This window comes from Cataglyphis hispanica, chromosome 18 (genome assembly GCF_021464435.1).
Source record: "Cataglyphis hispanica isolate Lineage 1 chromosome 18, ULB_Chis1_1.0, whole genome shotgun sequence".
In the NCBI taxonomy this organism is placed as follows: Eukaryota; Metazoa; Arthropoda; class Insecta; order Hymenoptera; family Formicidae; genus Cataglyphis; species Cataglyphis hispanica.
The window spans coordinates 1526345-1552164 of NC_065971.1; the positions used below are offsets into that span (position 1 = coordinate 1526345).

At 29.6% G+C, this 25820-nt stretch overlaps 1 protein-coding gene and 1 long non-coding RNA gene across 2 annotated transcripts in view; one reads left to right on the forward strand and one right to left on the reverse strand.

The window, feature by feature from the left end:
• Positions 1–25820, reverse strand: part of LOC126856366 (calcium/calmodulin-dependent protein kinase kinase 1) — a 73133-nt gene that overhangs the window by 6681 nt on the left and 40632 nt on the right. Inside the window, exons 4-9 of the mRNA XM_050604807.1 lie at positions 18700–19271; positions 17937–18367; positions 13973–14333; positions 12724–12920; positions 2592–2954; positions 98–288 (exon numbers count right to left, since the gene is read on the reverse strand). Of these exons, the coding sequence (XP_050460764.1) occupies positions 98–288; positions 2592–2954; positions 12724–12920; positions 13973–14333; positions 17937–18367; positions 18700–19271 (2115 nt within the window). The remainder of the gene's footprint in view (positions 1–97; positions 289–2591; positions 2955–12723; positions 12921–13972; positions 14334–17936; positions 18368–18699; positions 19272–25820) is intronic.
• LOC126856416 (uncharacterized) overlaps positions 4854–25820 on the forward strand; it is a 158581-nt gene continuing 137614 nt past the window's right edge. Inside the window, exon 1 of the long non-coding RNA XR_007688358.1 lies at positions 4854–5245. This is a non-coding gene — a long non-coding RNA (uncharacterized LOC126856416). The remainder of the gene's footprint in view (positions 5246–25820) is intronic.

Consider the following 25820-nt stretch of genomic DNA (forward strand, 5'->3'; position numbering starts at 1 on the left):
TCTACTGTATATGTATAAAGGGCATGAGAAAATTTTGAACTGGGCTATATGAAAATAATATTTGTAAAAAATATGCTAGTCCTAGAATAGTGTTTACCTGCCGCTTGTGTGCCAATCATAGGAGTCCGGCGCGGAATTGCTTCTCCCGCTCTCGTGAAAACGTTCTGTCTTCGCGTCTCTCGTCGCATCGTGTCGCAGTGAAGAAGATACGGCGCTTTCTTGTCCGCTCGCCGGTGATTGCGTATCATTGTTCGCCGTTCGTCCGAGTCGCTTAGGCAAGAATGGATTCTGAGAAGCAAAAATAATTTGCGTTTTATTTTCTTTGGGTTTTTGCCCTGGTAATTGGCGGAGTACGTTGAATGTTGACTTTCTTCGCGAAATTCGCGAATCGATTCTTCTTATCAGCGATAAAAATGCTAATTTATTTTAAAAATCAATTTCCCATGTGAATTTCAATGAACATCAATGAAGAAAAGAAGAATAAATGTTTTGATGGCGAGAATATTGCGAGCTTGAATGCAAGAATTTCGTTAAAATCATCCAAAAATATGCTTTTATCTAATTATGATCGACCATTGTCAAAAAAGATATGTAAAATCGAAATTCGAAATTATCGGCTTTATACGGATATTGGTTTTCTTTTATCTTTCTTGTTATTTATTACGTCTTATTATTATCGCAGAAATTATATATTATGCTGATATTATATATTATGACGAATATTAAAGTTTAGTAACCATGTTTTTTTATTCAATAAAAACAAAATTGATATCATCATCTTTGAGAATCGTGAATTTTTTACAAGTTATTATTTAATTAATTAATTAAGATATAATACATGATATTTAATTTAATGGATTCACTCAAATAAAATGTTCTTTTCAATTAAAATTCGAAATATTCAAAAACTCCACGCGTTACTTTCATTAACTATATGTTTTACTTTAAACATGTCGAATATCGTAAAAAAATATTGCTTTTTATAATTAAAATTGTAAAAAAACGAATCATAAATGACGATTCTTCTAAATGGATTTAATTTTTACATCTCAATAAATAAAATTAAAAAAAAAATCACTGATAGGATTTCAATTATACAATATTTATTGAACCGTGTTAAAATTAGAGTTACATGTATATTGTATAAAAAACATTGTTTTTTTTTTAATATCTATATCTGTGATTGTCGATTGATTATCAGTTTATGTGTGTAATTGTTGCGAGATGTATAATCATATTATTTTGCACGTTTAACGTGCTGAACGTTCAGTAATTATTTTGGTATAAGTGATCTAATCAATAATTAAATGTTATAACCAGTTTGATGTTAGATAATGTCATTAATGTGTGTGTTGATCTGTTCAATGGAATCTGTGGTTGGTTAAGTTTTGATTTGAATTTCGTAATCTTAAGAATCATAGAAAATTTTCTGAAATATATTTTCATGTCTTTACAAAACATGTTTTTTCATTTTGATTTTAGTTTAAAAAATAATTATGAAAATTAATGCCATGAATATTAAAATACATTTCGTATATATTATTTTTTATTATATAATATATAATATAATAATTTTAAATAAATATGTAATATAATAATTTTTATTAATAATATGGAATGTTTTTTTGATATAAACAAATTATAAGTCAAAAATAATTGCGCGCTAGATGTCATTTTAATTGTTACATTTAATTGTTTCACGAGGCAACAGCCGTGTTCTCTCTCTACCTCTCTTCTCTTTAGAAAGGTAAATAAATATAACTGCAATCTCTGATATTTCACAGCGCGCATATAATGAGATATTCCATCGATGTCGTTAAAGCATGCTGAAGCATTACTGAAGTATTATTGACATCTAGACAAATAGAATCGTATATAAAACACAACTCAAGCTACACACCAATGTAATCCAATAAACGATTCTCGATATTTGAATATTGAAGGCTTTTAGTAATTATTTAATTATTAAAAAGCATGATTATACATAACTGAAATGTCGTTATCAAGTATTTGTATTTGTATTTTGTAAGATTAAATGTGAACACATACATTTATTGACATTATCGACAGACACCAGTCGAAACTGTCGTTATATAATATTTACACGTCGTTATAGTAAAATTAAAAGGATACACATCGGAATATATCGTGGCGACATTTTGCGATTGTATGAAAAAGTTTACTTTTTGATATAACATTTATGACACGTGTCATAAATGGTATACAACAAATTATTAATAAATTATTTATAATAAATTTATTAATATTTATAAAAAATTTATTAATAAATTATGTATAAATTAACAAATTACTCTAGACTGAATTCACTCACGAGAGAATATGATTGCATAATGATAGGTATTGTCAAAGTAGTAACAACGCTTTATAGTATTATGACTTTTTTCCGAAGAAAAAAGGAAGATTGCATTTTGCATTTCGACAAAAACATATATTTAATAATTCGAGAGATCATTTAATAAATCTAATTGAAAATCTCGCACGACTATGACAGGAAGTAAACATCGTGGTATTTTCAAAAATTTTAATATATCTTTCCCAAAATTTTCTCGTCATACAGTGCTTCTTCTTACCTGAAAACTATGCTGTTTCAGCATATTCTTCACCATAAGCAAGGTGCCGAGTCTTATGACTTCTTCCTCGGTGACGGTGACGGGTACGCGACAGTTATCGGCCTCGCTCGGCAGTGGTTCGGTTGAATTATTAGTCAGCCACGAGTGCTGCTTCATCTCCGAGATCGTGATCCTGCTTTCCGGCACTTTATCCAGCATCCGTTCGATCAGATCGCGCATATCGAGAGACATGCGATGCGAAGGAAATACGAGCGGTTCATTACGAACGATTTCATGAATGGCTCTGCCATCGGATTCATTCCAGGGCAGATGTCCGGCGACAAGCGCGTACAACGTGACTCCCATTGACCATACATCGCAGGGCTAGAATCAAATATATTCGTGATCAATTTTTATTTTATCACTTAAATAGTTGTGCAAAGTGAGATTTATCAATTCGAGTAATTCATCGTTTTATAATTTTAAAAATATTTCATATTTACCATTTATATAGGAAAGTTTAATTTAAAAAGTTTGCTGGTATATATCGTTAAACTATAAAATGTTTTAAAGCAACGTTATATAAATAATTTTAATAACGATGAATAATATGTTGATACTCTTTATCTAACAATAAATCATACATAATTGATTTGATAAAGAAAATTGTTCGATCTGTCGGACAATATAAATGAATTTGTATCGATGGCATGTAATATCAGTTTTTAATTTTAAAGCATAAGCCAAATGGTTCTATATTGTGTTATAATATTTAATTATTATTATATCTAGATAAATTGTTAAGAGAAAAAGTGCGGAGGCGTCGTGAGTGTCATTCAGGTGTCTCATTAAATAATAATATATTTTATATAATGTATATAATATAATTTATATAATGTAATGCGTTTATATAATGTAATATGTTTATATAATGTAATATGCGAATTTAAGCTTTTGTACAGTGCGTGGGATATATGGTGAGTAGTATGATCGGATTATATGGAAAAATCACGTTATATAAAGAGATATTAGTTTGCTATCGCGCATTATAATGTAACAGATTTTTTCTTCGTAATATTGCTGATTTTATAATAACAGCGTGACATTTTACTTTGACAAAATTAAACAATGAAATTTTTGCTGTTTTTAAAATGTAAATTTTAATCATGAGAAAAATGAGATTGTGTCGTTCTATTTCGCCTTTAAAGTTTAAAGCAATATTTATATTCTGCTAATAATTCTTCTATACCGAGAGACATTTTAATCATAATCGCGCGAATTATTTATTATATAATATTACGTTATTTTTTGCATTATTTATTAAGCATATTATTTATTAACATTTAATTATAAATATTTTGAGTACTGTATTCTATGTCTACATATAGTACATACAATATTCAATATACAAATTGTTAATAAATAATATCTTTAAATAATAAATAATTGTCAATAAATGAAACGCGCACTTTTAGATTATTTTACAATAACAGTATCATAGTTTGCAATATTAATACTTTTACTAACATAATCGTGTTGCTGTGCAAAATTTTCAAACGTGCGCGAATTTGGGTGTTATCACGTGACCAAGTTTCGTAAGTTACTTCTAACTTCACGTCGCATGTCATCGTCATCGAATGATTCGCAGAGGAGTCGCGTTCGCCTCGCGTTCCCGCGTTTTTTTTTATCGCACGAATTTCGTGTACGAACGAGTGAACGGGAGTGCCGGATCTAGTGCAATTGTATGTAATCTTGGCATATTAATTAACTAATCCACGGGATTATGTGATTGAAGTTGCCGGCATACAGTCTCCGATATTACGGGCACGTAATCGGCGTCTCGGTCCTCTGTACACATGCATATATCGAATCTTTTGAAGTCAATAGCGAGTGTATTTGCGAGTGGGAAATTTCTCCGAGTACTAATAGCACTATTCAATAAACTTTAATTCGTCATAGCGGTAATTAAAGTGGATGCTTCTAAAAAAAAAATTCTCTCCTCCCTTTCTACTCTGCTTTTGATTGAAAAAAAAAAATTAAAAGCTATCACTATGTGCTTAGATTTTTCTTATTGCAGATCGTTCTCTCACAATAATCTCAATATTAATACTTTTGTTAACATTTTTCAATTGTAGCACTCTCTCTCTCTTTATCTCTCTCTCTCTCTCTCTTTATCTCTCTCTCTCTCTCTCTTTATCTCTCTCTCCCTCTCTCTGTGAAGAATTTTCGCGCGCGACCTTGGACGTCATGATGTGATGGAATTTAGGCGCGCACGTAAGCGCTGTTTACTTCACTTTACGCGTAGTCGATGCGCAGATGAGTCACGTTCGCATCGTGCTCCCGCATCCTTTTCTTCCCGTGCGAATTTTCTGTATGAACGAGTGTCGGGAGTGCCGAATCTAGTGACGAGCGATCGTGTGTGAATCTTGATGTATTAACTTATCCACGAGGTTACGACGAAAGCGTTTCTCGGTCGGATCGAAATCGATATCCGTTGTTCCGCGTATGGTCGAACCGGCGTTCGAAGGATTCCATTCTCTTCGCGCGAGCTTTTCATGACGTTCGGTCGACGGGCTTCGCGAGTGTTTCACGCATCGAGGAGCATCGTGGAGCACCGAGGAACATCGAGAAACATGGAGAGAAATATCGAGAGACCGGTGGATTGATTGAGACAGGTCAGATTATCATCTTTTCTACTCGCGTACGTTCGATATGCTGTGTATGTGTGTGTGTATGTGTGTGCGCATTTGTACGTGTACCATGCATATAAAGATATTATGTATTGACTATATATATATTTGTCTCAAGAAAGAGAGAGAAAATTGCGTATTAATATATTTTATTTGTTTCCTGTAGATTAGTAAAGGATAGAAAATAACCTTAGCTTGTCTCTCTTTATCTTTATATGCGTGCGGCGCGTACATTTGCTGTGATAGTCGATATCCGTTGGTTCTCGGAGCTTCGCGCCGGCTGAGAATGTGTCGAGCACATGATAAGTCGAGAGCATTGCACGCGATATGCCGGGAGTATCGCACGTGAATCTGAAGACGATTATTCAATCCGCTTGATCGGACGCGTTTCTCGATGTCCGACTAGATAAGAAAGTTTACGCGCGATATCATTCACGAATACGATCGAATAACGAAAGTGCTGAATGAATGAAACGGGTGATCGTTTAGTGTCGATAATACGCGAATGTGATTGACTGTTATATTGTTGACACACCGAGAAACATCGAGATCGATATATCATTAGATAAATTAAGCCAGGTGATTACAGCTGATCATCTATGAAATATCGACGATATTGACGTAATTTTCTATTGAATTACTTTTTGAATTTTGCATCACGGAATTTTGGGGTGATGTAAGAAAATAAAAAACACTTTCCTCTTTTGGTGCGCAGTTCTAAAATTTCTTTAAATAAGTAGAGTTGTCAAGAAGGAAATCGAAAATTTATACAAAATTTTTAAAATTATTTTTAAAATTTATAGACAATAATATTTGCAAGAAAAATTGTTATCGTCATTAGATTTCATGAAAATTTTAAATATAATTAGTAAAGTATTATTTAAAGTAATTTTAAAATTCAATTATTTCTAAATATGTGCTTTTAATTTTTTATTTATAAATATTTTATATATTAATTAATTATTTTATTTTAATATATTATATATATTTAAATTATAAATCCTTTTTCTGATTTCTCTCTTATAAAAAGAGAGTCTTACTAAAAACAAGGAAAGCAATCAACAAAAAATCTTTACAGCTTTTGGTTATTTAATATTGAATCCCATTAGTAAATATTTAAATGAGAAGCGCTCTCAAATATGCCACTAGTGTTTAATGATATTTGGGAACCGTTAATTAAAGTGCAGCTCAATAAACTGCACTGTGATTACCATAGAACAGAATATGGAATGAATACAATATATTCTGACGCAATATAGTTATAGGATGCTTCATTTGCGGAAGTCATACTACGCGAAACCCCGGTGGCGAAAGTTTTGCAAGTTCCGCAATGATGCGATGTCGGCGCGTAATTAAAGGAATAATTAATTAAATAGCGTCTGCATGAAAAACATTGTTAATTACGACGCAAAGACTTTGCGCGGGCTTTTCCGCGCAGAATAGAAAAGACTCAGTATAAAATTCTCTATTATTAAGAATTTGTTAAAAAAAAAGCTTGATATGAAATGCTTATTTTTACAATGTTACAAACAATAATATGTAAAAAATATGGTCTTATAAATGATATATCAATTTTTGATATATAATAATTGATTTTTCTTTTACAATTTCCTGCACTAGTTGAATTTCTCTCTTTAGATAAAAGATTACTATTTATTTTATTTTACAAAAATCTCTTTGTGCACATTATATCATCCGTAAAACAATCTGTAAATGTCAAGCTTCTATGTTTATTAGATCCACAAAGAAAATGTTTCTTATCTATAAAAAGCTTATGGGAATCCAGCCTCAGAGATAAACACGTCCATGAACTTTATATTCTGTGACATTTAAAAAATATCCTTAGTCGATTATAGAAATAGACGTAGATGATGCATAAATAATACGTATCCGATCTTTAAATATTAAATTTTATACTATTTTTTTTTTCATTTAGATTGCATATATTATTATTTTTTAATGATCCAATGTTTTTATACATTATGGTAGCTCTGATTTTCCAAGAAATATGAAGGTGAGGCAAACATATGGAGCTATTTTCGAGAAGGTTCAGAATTTGTAGGGCATTGCTCACACACGTTTATATTCCTTAATTAAACAACTTGCTAACAGCTAAATTAATTAGACTTGTGAGTGAATTTCAATAACGTTAAAATGCAATGTGCTCGATAAGTGAATGTGTTAATTCGTGGATATTAGTTTCTATGCAACTCGTCACTTTACACTTTTACCATTAAAATCATCTTTTCGTTAGAATAAATAAATACAATATATTTTTGTACTGTGCATAAATTTTATGATTTCTAAAAAAATATAAAAATTCCAAATTTTATCTTACATTTACACGTTTGTTTCATACAAGATTGTGTTGAAATAAATTTTGCATACATATTGGAGCTTAATTAAATAATAATATTTTTTTATTTATTTGTCGCTGAATCTTTATTGACCAATTATTAAGTTTTTTTTTTGTAAACATTTAACTTTTACTATGGAATGCGATGGAATGCTTTGTCATCGTCTGTTCCATTAATTCTCGTGCTCTTTCATTTCTTTCGATAAAATTAATTTATTCTTTTACTTAATTAATTTATTCACGATAGATTCAGTGTAATTCATCGAATGTAATTTTTGAAAATAAGTACAAATTAAATTAAAAGTAAATTTCAAAAATTTTAAATTTTATTTAAATTATGATGAAAATTAAATATTTGACATTGAACGCATATTGGAATGAATTTATGAAAATATTTACAGCGCGAAAAGAGAGACATTATTTTTGTCGTGAAAATAGATTGTTATTAAAAGAGAATCGAGAATATTTTTCTGTCAAGAGAAAAAGAAAAATACAAAATTATATCTGTAAATGCGAGCGAAAAAAAAAACTAAAACTAATGACTGAAAAAGCAAACCCTACACATTGCTAGAAATTATTATAGAGAAACTAAAATAATATCGAAGGAATAAAAATTAAAAAATATTTATATTTGTGAAAAAAATGTTAAATATTAGCGATTTAAAAAAAAAAGGTACTATCTGTGAAAGTATTATCTGTGGAAAAACGTTGCAAGCCCAATTTATTAGTTTAATGTTTGAATGGATAAAGATAAATATTTGAATTATAAATATTGAATTATATATACGTGGATATATATTTTAAAAATTGATTTATATATATATATATATATATATATAAATCAATTTTTAAAATATTTTTAAATTTCATATATATATATATATATATATATATATATATATATATATATATATATATATGAAAATGTGAAATAAAGATAAAAGTATTGTAGCAATTTATATGAAAATATCATTCTTAATATTATCTTATCGAATATTTTTTTATCATCTAAGAACATCTATTGATTACTGTTAAACTTTTAAGTTTTGGAATAATTAGAGTTAAACTTTTGGAATAATTAAAGTTTTATTATTACTTCTTGCGAGAATCTCTTTAAATTGAAAAAAAAAATAAGTTAAAAATTGTTCATTGAAATGCAAGACTGCAAAATTCGATGAAGTTAACATTTCAACAAATGTTCAAATTCAATTGATTGCCTGCGGTGAAAAGTTAATTTATATTTTCCATCAACAGGAAAATATATTATCAATTTCAAAAATATAAAAAAGAAAATATTTCTCATATTAAGAATCCATCAATGCTCAACAAAATTTTTTTAGTTTTATATTATATGTATAAGACATTTCGATTATGATTTTTTATTTTTCTCATATTGGGACCGAATTCAATCCTTGGGATTTCAAGCAACTTTTTGTGTTTTTATTTAGGGATTACGAACGATTTGACGGTGATTGCTGTAAACTCGTGATTTCCCGTGCTCGCGCTTCCACTCATTACACTGGTGGTCATTTATTTCGCGTCGACATTTTGTGGCGGTTGGATTAAGCTTAATCGAGCGTGTAGATCCGCGGGTCGTGAACTGCTTATTATAGATATTGCCTTTCCTCGATGATGCGGCGGGAATTCAAGCGATCGGTCATGGTGCGTTGATAAGGTCATGCGATAACATGACAGTCTCGGTCAAGTAATCTTGATATATATATATATATATATATATATATATATATATATATATATATATATATATATATATGGTCAGAATTATAGTTGAATTATAATGTGTTAAATTATGTGCTTTCCTTTCTTCTCTTCTTTTCGGAAGAAAGGCGTGATAATATTTTACGCCCGCGACTAATTAATTAGACGAGATTTATATTAGATTTTTTTCAGCTATATGAACCTGGAGCCCCTTTACAAAAGATAAAAATTAATAACATAGTTTGTTCGGATTTTTTGTTCGGAATTTTGTTTGAACCTGTTTGTATCGCATTTTATTTCATTTGCACTTCAAAATGTAAACAAATGCAAAATGGTTAAAAAATAAGCAGCGTCCAACTTTAAGATATTTTAATTTTAGCATCATTAGCATCATTCGATAGAGAATCGTTTGTACCACTTTTCATTTCATTTGTATTTCAACTGCTTCGGAAGTACAGCATTTTTCAATTTTTGATAATATGCTAATACAATTTGGCTATTTTTAAGATTGAGATGCAAACAAAATGAAAAGTGATACAAACGATTCTCTACCGAATAATGTTAATGAAATTAAAATATCTTAAAGTTGGACGCTGACTATTTTTTAATCACTTTGTATACCCCTATTTGTTTACCCTTTGAAGTACAAACGAAATAAAATGTGGTACGAATAGATACAAACGAAGTACAAGCAAACTATGTTATTAATTTTTAACTTTTATAAAGTCAGGCTCCAGATTCACATAGCTTGTTTTTCCACCGACGAAGTCTCGATGTAATGGTTTTTTTTATCCACAATCATGCATTTTGATTAATGTATGCGTTGTATTATTCTTTGATGCACGTGAACATGGACGCTCGTAAACAAATTATAATTTATTATAATTGAGAGAAATACGAAAAGAAATTAAAAATGAAACTGCTGTGAGGAGAAAATAGAGATATTTAAAAATAAAAATAAAAACTAAAAAATCGATGAGGAAATCTTGATTATATTAGTTAATTATATGTGGGTTGCGAACAGAGGATTGTCACATTTAGAGGCCTAGTTGCAAGAAAATTGAACTATGACTTTTTAGTAATTAAAAATGCATAAAAAAATAACAAAATATAAGAGTAAGTTAAATTCCACACAACACATTACACGTAAAGCAAGAACTAATTAAAACGCTGCTTGAAAAATGCTTTTTATTAGTTTAATTGTAAAACATTCTACTTGTAAATTAAATTTATTTCAATTAACACGCACACATATATGCGCACATGCACTGTGATACCGTAATAAAGATAATTTGCAACAATATGTATAAACTCCAATTATTTTAATGATATAAAATTTTTTCTTATTATAAGTAAAAAATTTATAAAGATTCATAAACAATATAAGAAGTTAAAAGAATGTTTTATGTTTGATATAACGATAATGGACTCGCGATCTTGTAACGTTGATATTTTAATATAACATCTTTTTATTATATTCTTGACAATGGCTTATCATACGATATAGTATTTATATATATATATATGTCGTGATTTAAAATCCGATTGTTACGTCAATTATTTTTTGTTGCAATCAACATTTACAGGAGCGCAAACTGCATCTCATCGCGAAACACTGATTGAAAAAAACGAGAAAAAAAACAAGATAAAAACATATACATATGCATATAACCATTCAAGCTTAACAATTAATACGAATTTTCTGAAATATATAGATATTGTATCTGCGTATTTCCGTTTCTTCATAATATATGCATTATTAATAATGTAAAATTTGTCTCGGATATTAAAAAATCGGGACACAATAACACTTCGCTCATCAAGAAAAATTCATTTGAAATTAGTCAAGAAGAATGTGATTAAATCGCATGATAGGATTTTGAAAACATTTTTCGTGTAAATATTTGGTATAAATTCGTAATGTTTTAAATATATCTCTTTTAATTCTATTGTTTCAGCGATTAATTATAAGCTTTCCTGTAAAATACGAAATTTATGAAATTAAAATTTAATACATCGCAGTTTTTTCCGGAGGCTTGCAACTTGCATATATATACGACCTTTACCGCGAATTTAATGTAGGTGCGACATGCTACAAATTATCTTGTTACTGCATCAATACTGCGCGCTTCTTTGTCGAGTCATCATACCGTACACTATTGCATTCGACTCATTTGGAAATTATTCGGAACAAACGATGCGATTCATATGCCTTTAAGGCTTCAATTTAAGTGCGTTTAATTGATCGATGAACAGCTGAAAGGGAGGCCGAGAAATTTTTTTCTGCTATATAATCACGAACATATGTACACTACGGGAGAGGTCCTTGATCGAGAATCGAGAGCCTCTCTCGTGATGCATGTAGGTCAATCGGCACGTGTCAGCTCTGCGGTTCGAGAGGTCACTGCTTGCGGGTGGAAGTGACGTGTAATAGTCGTTCGATTTATCGATTTTTAATCCCGCGGAACGAGATCGACCGCTGAATACGCGTTGCGTGCACGCGTGTTAGCTGTTGTGTGGATGTCCGACTGTGTGTCACTATGAAGTATATTACAAACGTATATTGCAAGCATATCGCGTATCGCGAACAAAAAACAATTTGTGATTCAACGCTCAAAAAAAAAAAAATTATTTTCCTAGAATTATTCTAAATATCATTTTTATCAAATTTCGATTAATTTAATTAGCATGTATTAATTCAATTGACAATGAGAGATAATATCTTACCATCAAAATTTCTATATTATTTATATTATAATAATTTCTGTATTATATTTTATATTATTCTATATTACTTCTCTAATTTCATCTATTTTTTTGTATTAAATATGAAAAAAGTAATAATTTTTTTTATAATAATAATAATATTAATTTAAAATGTTGTTAACAAAATATAGATTATTATATTAGATAGATTATTTGATCGATATAATTAATTGCCAATTAAATTATTTGGAATTTAAATCATAAAATTATTCTAAAAGACGTAATATAGAGACAAAGAGAAAGATAGGTTGCGCAATATAATGAAGAATTTGTGTAATGAATAAAAAAAAAATAAAATTACTATAAGACTATTGGAATGTTGCAAATAATAGAACTTTTTTCTATATATGAATTTAAAATTTAAATAATTTAGATAATTTAGATAATTTTAAAATTGTTACGATATATCTGAATATGTGTGGCTTACGAACGCAGAAATTTATAGATCTAATAATTCGTCTATAAATATGTACGCATCTACTATTAAATATATTTATTTATAGAACATATGGAAAAGGGGGAAAGAATATATTTGTTTCTGTTTCATAATTCTATACTATACTACTAACATTGATTATATACTTGTTATGAAAATGATAATATTATGTGAATATGTACTCACTGGTCCTGAGTACTGTGCGTTAGCAATTGATGTTTCTGGCGCCGCGAAGGCCGGTGTGCCAGCTTTCCCTGATAATAATTCTCCAGGTTCTCTTAATTCCGTGCTGACTCCTAAGTCAGCAATTTTAATTCTGTCGTCTCTGTCCACCAGTAGATTGCTTGGCTTTATGTCACGGTGCACTATCTTCTGGTAATGCACTGCGCACACATAATAATAAATATTACATATCTTTTTTAATCATTGTATGCTATAATATTTGTTGAGATTTAATTATAAGAATTTTTTATGGAAAATATTCACAATTTTTTGCATATCTTGATAGAGTTAAAAAATGATTATTTAACTGTTTAATGTATTTCAGTTATTTATTTTTTGGCAAAATGAGATATTGCAAGTGTAAAGTTGATTATTATCTAAATAGATTATTATCTATATAGATCTATTTATGTATAAATCTATAAAGTACAATTTTTACTCTACGGATAGAAAATATTATTATTTATAAAATCTAAATTATTCATCAATTTATTAATTATCAAAAATTATATCTTAAATATTAAGCGTAACATACACATATAACTATTATACATTTTAAATGCAAAAACTCTTTTCATTAAATATAAAAAGAAGGAAAATGCGAACTGTCAATTTTACAAATGTTTCAAAATGTTCGAAATGTACGATGATTGGATAATACGATGCGAACAAACTACAACATCGTGTAAAATACGCTGACATTGTTTCTGAGTTTACGTAATGTATGTACGTGATGCCTCTTCCGTCATTGATCCGCGATAAGCGCCGTGATCCGTAACAGGCGCCAAATATATCACATAAATCTGTCGAGAGAATTTGCATACTATCATTTAACGCGTAAGTGATAAACATGATGCATTGTGCATGCTAAATGTGGTCATGTTCTATGACACGTGATCCAATTAAAAAGTCTAAAAAATTTGAATATTAATTTTAAAAATATATTTAGAAATGAACAGAGAATTAAATAAATCTTAAGCTTTGATTACTTAATTTTTTGTAACGTGATAAAAAAAAGAAAAATTTTCTAACTTGTAGTGGATGTATATTTTTTTTTACGTTTAATATTCGGAACATAATTTTCATGATGAATAATCTAATAATGTTAAATTTTTTTAAATAACAATATTTTCTCTCTAGGACAAAAATTTGATTTGTAGAATCCTGATTGAAATATATAGAATTCATTAACATAAATAGTATAATGACTCACAATATTCGACTCCCATGACGACGTCGCGAAAGTAACGCCTGGCTATTTCCTCTGTCAGAGGATTTTCAGTGGGTATAACGAGGATTTCGCCTCTGTGAACCAGTTCGAAGACCAAGTAGAGATTGTCCTTATCAGGATGGTCGAGTACTTCGACCAATTTCACGACATTAGGGTGATCGAGTTTTTTCAGGATAGCAATCTCCTTGTAAACTTTCGCCAATGGATCGGCGCCCGCCCTGCGGGGTGGTATTTTACCAAATATCCCTGTTTTCTTCATCAATTTCCTCTTGCTAACTATTTTCATGGCATAATGCACTCCGTCTTCCTCATTGTAGACCTTCTTCACGACACCGAAAGAGCCCTGAAATGCAAGCGCGAAATGATAAATAAATACGCGAGAGTATATAATCAACGTATTTTTTTGTTCTCAAACAATTGTTTTTTTTTTTATTTCTCTGCATTTTGCGGAATTCTCAATTACTATTATTTTCAATTTATTTTATTTTATCTTATCAATTTTGTTTATTTATTATTTTCATTTTATTTTTAATTTAATTCTTTTGCGATCCTTGCCGGATAAATGCTGGACAAATAAAATATTATAAGTTTTTGAGACACTTGTCATTTACGTAAAAGGATAATTTTATTCACGTTAAAAATAATATATTTGCATAAATCAATTTGTTATTTAATTTTGATTAAAATAAAAATCGTGCAAGTGTCTCTCGATAAAATAGCATTTTTTAATTTTGTATTTTGTTGCTATTACCAAAGATATTAAAGAATTATTTTTAGAATAACATTAAAAAAAATTAATTTTAATTAAATATTAAATTATAAATAATAGTTATTATTAACTATTAATTATTTATATAATTTAATTATTATTAAATTATTTTATTTATTTAATTTTTGAAAACTAATTAATTACTTTTAGAGAGAAAATTAAAGTTATGTGAAATATGATAACGTACAACATTGAGATTAGTTGAAAAAACTATATTATATCTTAATGTTGATGGGTTAACATATTTTTTCTTTCACAATCAGTCTTATTCTCTTTTTTCTCCCTTTTTCCATTTTTGTTTTTGCTTTTCAGTATTGCGAAAGTTTTAAAATAGTTAAACAGTTAAATATTGATATAATATATAAAAATCTTTTAGGAATTTTACAAATTTTTTCAATATTTTTTTTTTGTTGGTCGATAAAAATTTATACAAAACAATCGTGACATGGATATTGAAAGATATTGCTATCTTTTAAGAGAACGACATATATCATGTGAAAAATCGTGCTTTATCGATAATCTCATGACTCTCTCTCCACATCCTTTTACCTTAACCATGCAACCCTTTTTACGGTTCAACTACGCCGTTATCACGATCCGCATCGTATCCGTTTTGTAGTAGCTAAGATGAAGGTCACTGGCGATGCTATCAAGAATGGAATAATTTCACAGTTCACGGTATAATCATCTTTGAACACATCCGGTTGGCATATTATGGCGGACGTTTATTTTGTGATAAATATAAAGAACGAGAGCAGGATTTAATAAAATATCTCTAGCATGTATCTTAATCTCGTATATTGAAATCCAAGATTTATTTTATGCGACTTGATATTTATCATAACTTAGAAAAAATGATTTTTTAATTAGAATGTTTTGCGACATTTCATTATTAATTATAGATTAATTATTAATATATTTATACAATTACAATACAATAGATTAATTTATTTTATATATACAATTTATATAAATATAACCATGAAAATATATATATATATATATATATATATATATATATAATACAATTTATATATTTATATATTTATTTATATAAAATAAATTTATATATATATATATATATATATATATATATATATATTACATAACTACATTATTAAGCATGTTACATTATTTATTATTAACTGAAGTAGTTGTCAGTCGTTTCTTCAATATTAATTTATCCGTGAGAGTATTAATTCATCGCGCAGAAATAGCTCTTGATGTAAATAATATGGTAATCATAGCATAGCTGAGTTTTTTACTCATCGACGATGAAGATTGCCATATAATTATATAGAAGGGATCGATGTAATAACGTGGCCGGAAAAGAGACAGGTTGATTTTAATACGTTGTTTATAAATACGAAGGTAATTTTGTGATATCTAGCATGTCAACGTCGCGGAGTCGAATGTCAAATTGACATTAAATTTTTCTTTTTACTTTGTTTTATTTTAATGAAAAATTCAATTTTAAGTTTGCGGATTTATAAACGGATACGATAGGAGAGAGAGAGAGAGAGAGAGAGAGAGAGAGAGAGAGAGAGAAATTGAATTAATGAAATTAATTAATTTGTCTTTTTCATTCTCTATACGTCGGTGATACTCGTTGAACATAATTTCATGAAAAATGACGTTTGATTTTTTGTTTATTAAACAGAATACATTTTTCTTTCTTTCTTTTTCTCTTCTTTTTTCTCCGGGGAAACCAAACTCTGAAATTGCGCGAATCTCAAGCTCGTGCGCTGTAAACTGCTCGCAACTGGAAAAGCTTCGCTTTTCATTTGGTTATGGCAACGTGCAAAGTTATTGCGGCGGTTATCTTGTTCTCTTTCTTGCATCTGTTTTGAATTCAATCACACTATATTGAATACGTAAGCGTCGAAGCGAGCACCGCATTCTCTTCTTCGCTTCTGTGAGCGTTTTTATTCGAGAAAAATGTTTGAGAACCATTTACGGAGGAATGAAACTCATTCTTTTGAAACGCGCGAACGACTTTTAACCTTTCTATTGTTATACATGAAGTTTATTCAAGATTTTCTTCAGTTGTCTATTTTAATTTTTACTCGTAGACGATTAAACGTTTTTATTTAAGTTATCCGTTACTTGAATCTTTATTTAATCAATTGAAAGAATAACAGAAAACAAGTCCAGCTAGAGACGGAGAATATATATATATATATATATATATATATATATATATATATATATATATATATATATATATATATAGACACACAGTCTCCCTGAAGAAGAGAACTGAACTCATTATACAAGAGCTGTATATTAAACAATTCTCGAGAAAATACTTCAGCAAATTAACGTGCTAAATAACAAAAAAAAACTTCAATCTATTTATCCCGTAAATAGGTCAGCAATTATAATGAATAAGCAAACAAGCTCAAAGGACGACTTAACAATTTATATCATTCATATTTTTGCTTCTGTGGCAAATATTGTCTTATCAGATGTCAATAATATAATTTATCAGTAATTCATAATTGTGCTACTATTAACTATTTTTATATGAACGAAGGACAGAGTTAAAATTCTGAAAATGATAATTCGCGGCGCCAATTATTGATTATTGAGAAGATACTCGGTATTTGATCTTGATAATCTTATTATTTTTTGATTAGACACGTAAAGCGCCGCGAAATAATTTCGCTCTTCAAAGAAAGAGAAATGATCTCTTTATCGGTGAATGTAACTTGTTAAAAACTGCGGATGTAATCGAAAAGACTTTAGATTCTACCACAACGAAATATTCGCCACTAAATTTCTTTTCAGTGCAAGATATTTATAATATTTTTCCTCTTAAAACAGATTAAAGAGATTTTCTTTATATATAGAAGCTAATTATTACTTGTGAAGTTTCTAGCAATCACGGGAGTTACATACTGATAACTTTGATAATTAAAAAATGATTCCGTTTATTGTTAAATAGTAAAATATGCTTTATGAGTTATTAGATTTATTATTAATATATTATTAATATTAGAGTTATTATTAATATACAAAATGCTGTTTTTTTTTTAATAAAAGAAATTTATATGCATTAATAATTATTAAGTTATAAGCTTATATTAAGAATATTTAACAATTTCGCGAAGCAAATCGACAATAGAATTCTCTTATCTCGATTTCAAGCCGATTTTAGCGAAATTTTAATCTTACCTTTCCGATTTCATCCAACACTTTATATTGATTCAATTGTTGACTGTCATGTTGGTTATCGATAAAGTTGCACGTGTTGGCTCCAACGGAGTGCTCTCTATTGAGTACTCTGTTGCGCATCCTGGGTGATCCTTGAGGAGTGCTGTAGGGATAGCGAGGGGGAATGGGCTTATCCGTGACGTTGACAGTTTCCCTGGGCAATCGTTGCTTCGATCCTGCCTCACCGGACAAGGATAATTTTTTCGTATCTATTATTCGACTACTGTCCGCGGCAATAGCGGTTGCCACATTTGTATTCGGGGCACTCTTAGAATCACTCAATCCAGTTGTGTCGATCACTTGCTGGACTCTAGCTGCCTCATCCATCTCCCGCATACTCCCGCCGCTTTCATGCGAAAGATCCTTGCACGAGGAGGTCAGTTGCAATTTGACTAAACACAGATATTAATGATTGTGAAAATCTCTTTTTGTTTTTCTTATTTAACTTCGACAAAGTTACTCTTTTGGAAAAAGTAGATTTTTTATCGTTATTTTTTATTTTGAATTAAATGACAGAATCCATAAATAAAAGAATAAATTTTAAGAAGATTTGATATATTACATAGCTTTTACATAAATAATTTTCTTTTATTATAATATATTTTTTTTACTATAAATAAACATCGCATATGATTTTCCGCGTTAGAGCGGGACCATATTTTTCCGCTGTTATATCCGACCACTATTTCATATTGATGATCATCTCACGATGCAATTTACTTACCGACATTCTCTGTTAACTCGTTACTCTCGGGATTCTCTTGTCGGGGCAGCGTCTTTTCCTTGAGGACTTCCTTCATCTCCTCGATGCTAGGCATGTCGAGGCCGGAGCTCGATACTTTTCTATGTATCTCTGTCGTTGGCATTTTTTTTTCCGATGTATCTGCGGTCAGCTCCTGCTCTTCAATGCTCTCTTCTACCCTATAAGCAAGGTTCTTAATCAAGGCTTTCGTTCTCGATACACGTCTTTCCTTTGGCAATAGGTCCTGCGGCTGCGTGTCACCGTTCGTTGTCGAGCTTCTATTATCGTCGAAGCTGCCTCGAGGGCTCACGTAGCCGCTGCTCTGTCTTCGGACATCCGTGTAAGTCGGTTTCAAAGTCGACTTCAGCGTTTCTTCTACTTCTTCAAGGTACAATGCGCTGTCTTTGCGTACTTCCTGGATATATTCCGGGCTCGATAGCACTTTCGACGAACTAGGTACATCCGATAATACGGATTCCGATGGCAAAATCTTTGTCTGCCTCGAGATATAAGGGAGTGAATCCGAAGGAGAAGGGCGATCGATCGCACTGCGTCTGAAAAAAATAGGGACAAGTTTTCTTAATTATGGCTTATGCATATGAAAATTGTTGTAATTAAGCGACAATTAATATTTGATAATAACACTCATATTTAGCAGGAATTTAAAAAAATAAATTAGTAAACAAGTGTTTATACGACCAAACTGGCAATTTATTGTTTGATTATTATATCACGACGTTTCGACCATATGGTTTTGGTCCTTATCAAGTGAAAGTTATAATTAAAAAGTAGAAAGAGAAAAATCGAAATGTCAAACTGACATTGTGTCAACCACTATGTTTGAAATACTGATCAACTGAGTTGATCTCAGTATTCCAAACATAGTGATTGACTTAATGTCAGTTGACATTCATTTCTCTTTCTACAATTATAACTTTCACTGATAAGACAAACCATATGATCAACATCGTGATCTAATAATCAAACAATAAATGCCAGTTTATCGTATAACTTGTTTATTAATTATTTACTGGCGACATTTTTAAAATTAAACATAATAAAATAAATTAGTGTTCTTATAAAAAAAAACAACCGTTTCTTTATGATAATTTTTAATGATAAATAAGATCACGCAATTAAAATATTTTTTATTATATTGTATGTCATATACCGTATATAAAACACATAAGAGAATTTATCAAAGTGTTATTATCTCTACTGCGCCATCATGTAAAAATACAGAGTTACAACTCGAAATGTCAGATAATCCACGCGCGATGAATTATCAAAATAATCGGTACGATATCTGATACCATAAAATAATTACGGGACGGGAAGAGGCATCACTGACACGCGTTTAAATCTCGTAAAATGACAACGAACGACATATAAATAGAGCTTTGACAATACGGATGAAGTCCCGTGTAATCTGATACATGGTTTATTGGCTTGTATCGTGTTAATAACGAGGCACATCGAAATGCCAATAAGTCAAACCTCACGGTCGAGAATAAATAATGACTCTGATGCTTTTTAAATGACCCTGCCTGCTGGAAGATTAGCTGGAAAATGACGTTTCTAAATTTATATTTATTGCGCTTCGAAGCATACTTGAAGTATATTATTATTATTTCTCTTATCGATTATTATCAATGCATCAATGGAAAATTTTTACTGTCAAATTTTGATTGTCGCATCAAATGTTAATATAGATAACGTAGGAAATGTGGATTGCTTGATTTTAGCTATAAAAGCAAAATAGTGAGAGCAAGTGTAAAAATCTAGCTGTATTAAAAGAAGAAGATTACAAATATTTTGCAAAATTTGCATGGGAAATAGTAATATATGTTAATGTTATTAATATATAAATTAATGTTTTATAATTTTAAGTAACAATTAATGCAAGAATTTAGAAATATGCGTAAGATTTACGTAAAACACTGCTTTGATGCAATAACTCTATGTGTGGGAATGTGGTTATTGAGATAATCAAGTCAACCTTGAAATAGCAACTTCATTAAATCTTGAGCTATACAGAATCATGTATAAACACGTGCTTGTATATGGCAGAAACGAGCAATCTGCAATTAAGATTTGATGACAGTGTGATCACACATTAAAACAAAAAAGTATGAAATTTAAATAGCAGATTGATTTCATTACCTGTTTTAAAATAAAAATTAGACAGAAAGAGAGAAGAAAAGAGAGAGAGAGAGAGATAGATAGATAGATAGATCAGAGAATATACACAATATATAAAAGAAAGAATTTGTGTTTCTTCCGATATAACATCGACCAATTTTTTACAAATTTGTTATATGTACCAAAATTTTATTTGAGATATTATTCGCAATGAGATAGATACAAAATTGAATTATGAAATATTAAATGAAACATTTTAGTCGAGTTTAAAAGGTTCTGCGCTGGATTATTAAATTCGTTATTATATTGTTATATTTAGAATTAAAAGATTTTGACAAACTAATTTGATGACAAAGAAAAAATATTTCTCATTCTTATGTATCTCTTCATGTCTTGTGAAAAACATCTGGTCCACGAGAGTTAGATTTACTTTAATTCTTGGAATTTTTGTGTGAAACACACTGTCAGTCCACACATCTTTATTTATTGATTCATTATCGACAAATATTTATGTAACATCCGATATGATATTTAACGTTACCCACTATATATTTCGACTGAAAAATCGCGTGACTATTACTTCGTAAGAATTAGATCCTTCATTTGCGTGACGATGCAACTTGTCAGAACTTTACTTTTAAGCGAAGCATGCACTGTGATTCAACGTCTACATCGTAAAGCATTTTTGCGAGCGTAAAAGTCGATCAAAACATCGATAATGTGCGATAGTTCATTTTTCATCCTTAGTAGATGATAGAATAATGGACGGGGTTCAACATTATACTTGGCATCACGCGAGGCGCCGCTTGCAGTCGCCAGATACACGTAGGGAGTGAAGTGCAATTCGACACGAAGCCAGTGGTCGGTATGCGGATCAATTGTACTATCCGAACTAGGCCAATGAATGCGACAGGCAAGATGCAAGATCCGCATTCGCCGCAGCTAAGGCAAAGTCTCATTGAAGTCAAAATGCTCCCTCGATGAGGCAGTTAATAAATGGCGCTCTTTCTAATGAGAATTATGTAATAGCGCATTTCTGACACAAATATCAAGGTATAAAGTCTTTTTAATAAAATTATATACTAATAATAATTAACGAAAAAGCAAATATATATATTTAAATAAAAAACATTACGATTTTATATAAAGCATACATTATAATTTTTTAAAATTAAAAGAATGATTTTTGAAAAGATGAGTGAAAAATATAGCGAATATGTATATATACACATACATACATATAAAGCAAATAAATGGAAAAAAAAACATTTTATCTAATAATGATATATGATTTGATTTTGGTTTAATTTTTTTATATATTTCCTATAAAAATATATATTATATAGCATAAATACATTTGCTATCTAATTATTATTTACTTGTATTTTTCTTTTTAATTCAATTATTAATATATACATCAAAGATCCCAATATCTCAAAACCAAAAACAACTCGTTAGAAAATCCAATTCAACGGCTATTTTGAATTTATATTAATTAGGCGATTTCTTGCGAAATTGAATTTTATTATAGCGTGCTGAAGTATTCTTCGATAATTTGCTACAAATATCTAGGGAATAGTTGTGCACATCATTGCTTACAAATGCATCGAATAAGGCAAGATAGTTCCGTAAAAATCTATCAAACTATTCCTGTATTGTCTGCGGGAGTAGCGTAGAATTTAAAATTGTATACACTTAATTTTGAATACATCATTATAACTTTGCTATTTGAAGCAAGAGAAAAATCGTCCAATTAATTGGGAAAGATTTTTAAGATTTATAATATTTTTTAGTGTCATTTATTAGCGCAAGATATATTTTTGCATTGCTTATATTCCTTTTAATAAAATTAATTTTCAATTTCAGAAAATAATATTTCGTTTGTATAAACGTCAAAGTCATAAAAAATATGCAGCATTTTTTAAAAATAACTGCTGTTTGACTTTAAGATAAAAAAAATCATAGATATATCTTGATTCAATTTCTAGTTGTTTGCAGTAATTTTTCTTTCGTTCATAGTTAAATTCAAAAGTTATAATATACCGATGATTGTTTCAAGATGCAGCTTTTTCAATTTTAAAGATACTTCAAATCTGTTTGTGCCATGTTTCTTTTTATAATTACAATAAATGATATATAAAAATTTCGGTTGTTTATCTCTGAACAAATCTCAGCAACGATAATCAGGCTAATACGAGCCTTTGAGTATTAACGTACTTGCAATATATTACACTTTCCACACACTTCCCTTGTTCTCTATAGGAGGCAGCTTTCCACGGCAAATATTAATTTCGATTTTTACTGAGATCCTCTTAGCTTTAGCCACTGCCTAAACCCTCGTATTGACTTTGTAATCGGCTTGAATTTTTCAAAATTATTCATAGTTGTGAGGATTTTGTTCATGATTGTGCCATATTTCAACAATTGCAAAAATATTATAACTTTTAAAAACGTTTCTTTAAATGTTATATTTTTATGGCCGCGACCGCGAATTTATTCTTATTGTAAACAATTATAAATGAAACATCATTTTTATATCGAAAACTTAATTTATTAATAAAACTTTGATAAGTTTGCATAGATTGATTTTATTAAGTATTGTTAACTTTTCTTGAATACTGTAGTCTGCAAGTTACCTTCTTATATTGTGAACAATAAAACATAATACAATTTTAACGATAAAAATGCATAGGCTATTGTGTAAGAAATGCCGAAACAAAAACTGATCGCAGTAACAGATATTCCGTGCAAAGAGATGCGTGTCATCCGAAGAATGTGCATCGTCGCATGTCGATGATAGATTGCTATAAATGCTTGTAATTCTATGCATAAACAGTACTGAGATATACGTGAGAAAGAGTGGATTTATAAGAAATCCTGCATTATTCATTCAATCAATCGCGCAATAAAATTATGTATTTTCCATTTTCTCTTCATACATTGTTTTCTTTTCATAAATTTTTAAAAAATTTTTTAAAATTTTACCTGCATCGTACATTTCTCACAAAAGTGCACGGCACGGCACTAAACTTAAAAAAGTTTCACGCCTTCGTATTGAGAAAAACTTTCATTTATAATTAGAATACATACATCGAATATGGAAAATTGTTTTTGTTTCCCATATTTAACGGGTGTCTCGGCGATCAGTTGCCACCTGTTACGATCGGCAATGAGAATCGTTTAAATATGACTAGAGCGTATGGCGTTCCATAGAAAAAACGTTTAACACTCAACGAGGCTCGAGAACGATCCGCGAATGCCAACGAACGAATGCGATCGCCAGAAAAACTTGGCGACACGTGTCCACCGTTCTTTATGTACACGAAGCACGTAACACCGCGGAATGCGCATTTGTTTGCATTTTGTTTCGCCGTTCTATCCGCATCCAATCGACAAATGAGCGATAGATACTCGAATACATGAATCGCCACTTGCGTAGCGTCATTGATTGTGAGACTCGAGAAAAACTAAATGAATTCGAATTTTCTCCATATTGATGCTGACTTTTTCCAAAGAAGAAATATAAAGGAATTTATAAATTTGTTGACAATCAAAATTAATAATTGTCTGCATAATTTGTAAGAAAATTATTTCTATTAATTATAATTAAATATTGGTTTATTAATTTTTCGCTGTATTAATTATTTTTCTTGAGATGTATTTTAAGATGGGTATACATATACAATATACAATATATATATATATATATATATATATATATATATATATATATATATATAATTCTCTTGTTCTGTTTCATAAGCGAATTTTTCTCGAATCCTGACGGAGGTTCCGTTCATTATGACGCATTTTCTCTAGCATTAAAATATTAATTTTCCTTCATTTTTCAAGATCTTAATCATTTTTCTCTTACTACGAAAGATAAAAGCTTATTTATTGTAATTAAAAAGCGTATTACCGATGAAAATTAAACCCGTTCTTCAAATAAATGAGCTTAATAAAAAAGTTATATTTTTTTTCTATTATTAGAAATCGCGCGAAAAAATGATGCAGGGAAAAAAATGGAGCTAGCTCGGATTAATAATGGAATGGATTAGTTTGGTTTGCATAGTCGCGTTTACACGGAAAAAAATATGACAATCTTGCGTTCTTTCGATAAATTGCGTAACGCAGAAATGATAAAAGTGTGCCACTACATCGGAATTGCCTTACAGGTTGTAGTTTACGATAACATGTCAGACGTATTTCCATATATCGCTCGCAGGCAAATACTTTATTTTGTCGTTGTTTTCTGTTTCTGGCGGCCAGTTTATTACAGAAATTGAATCCGTAAGCGATGTGATAAGAACGTCGTAATTTGTAATAATCTTATCACGAGGGCAATGATTATTCGACTTTTACATTAAGTGATTAATATTTAAAGTCTGATAAGAGTATTTGCAATGTTGCATTTGCAAAAATATTTGTTTTATGGAAATAAAATGTTGACAAAAAAATATGAAACTTATAATATGCCGTATTAAATATTACTCCTAATAATTTGAGAAGAATTAAAGTTTTTAAGAACATAATCTTTATGTATATTATTTGATATGTATAAAGAAAATAAAACAACTCGTTTTTAATTATATACTTTCACATAATACAGTTTTTTTATAAGAAAGCATTTAATGTGTATGATTAAAAATTTATGCATAAAATGCATAAATTCTTAATGATTAAAAATTTATACATAAAATGCATAAATTCTTAATCATGCGCTTGATTTTTTTCGTCGACTATTTAAATATAAAAAAGAATACTTTGCACGAATAAGAATGCACTTAAATAATGTAGGAATTTTCATTACTTCATGTTATGCTGCTTGTATATCGATCGTTTATAAACTTTGATATTCCTAATAATATTTTAAATTTAATATTCTGATAAGTGTCGGTATTTTAATATCCGAGCGGCAACAATTACGATTTTTTTTCAATTACATTACATCTTATATATCA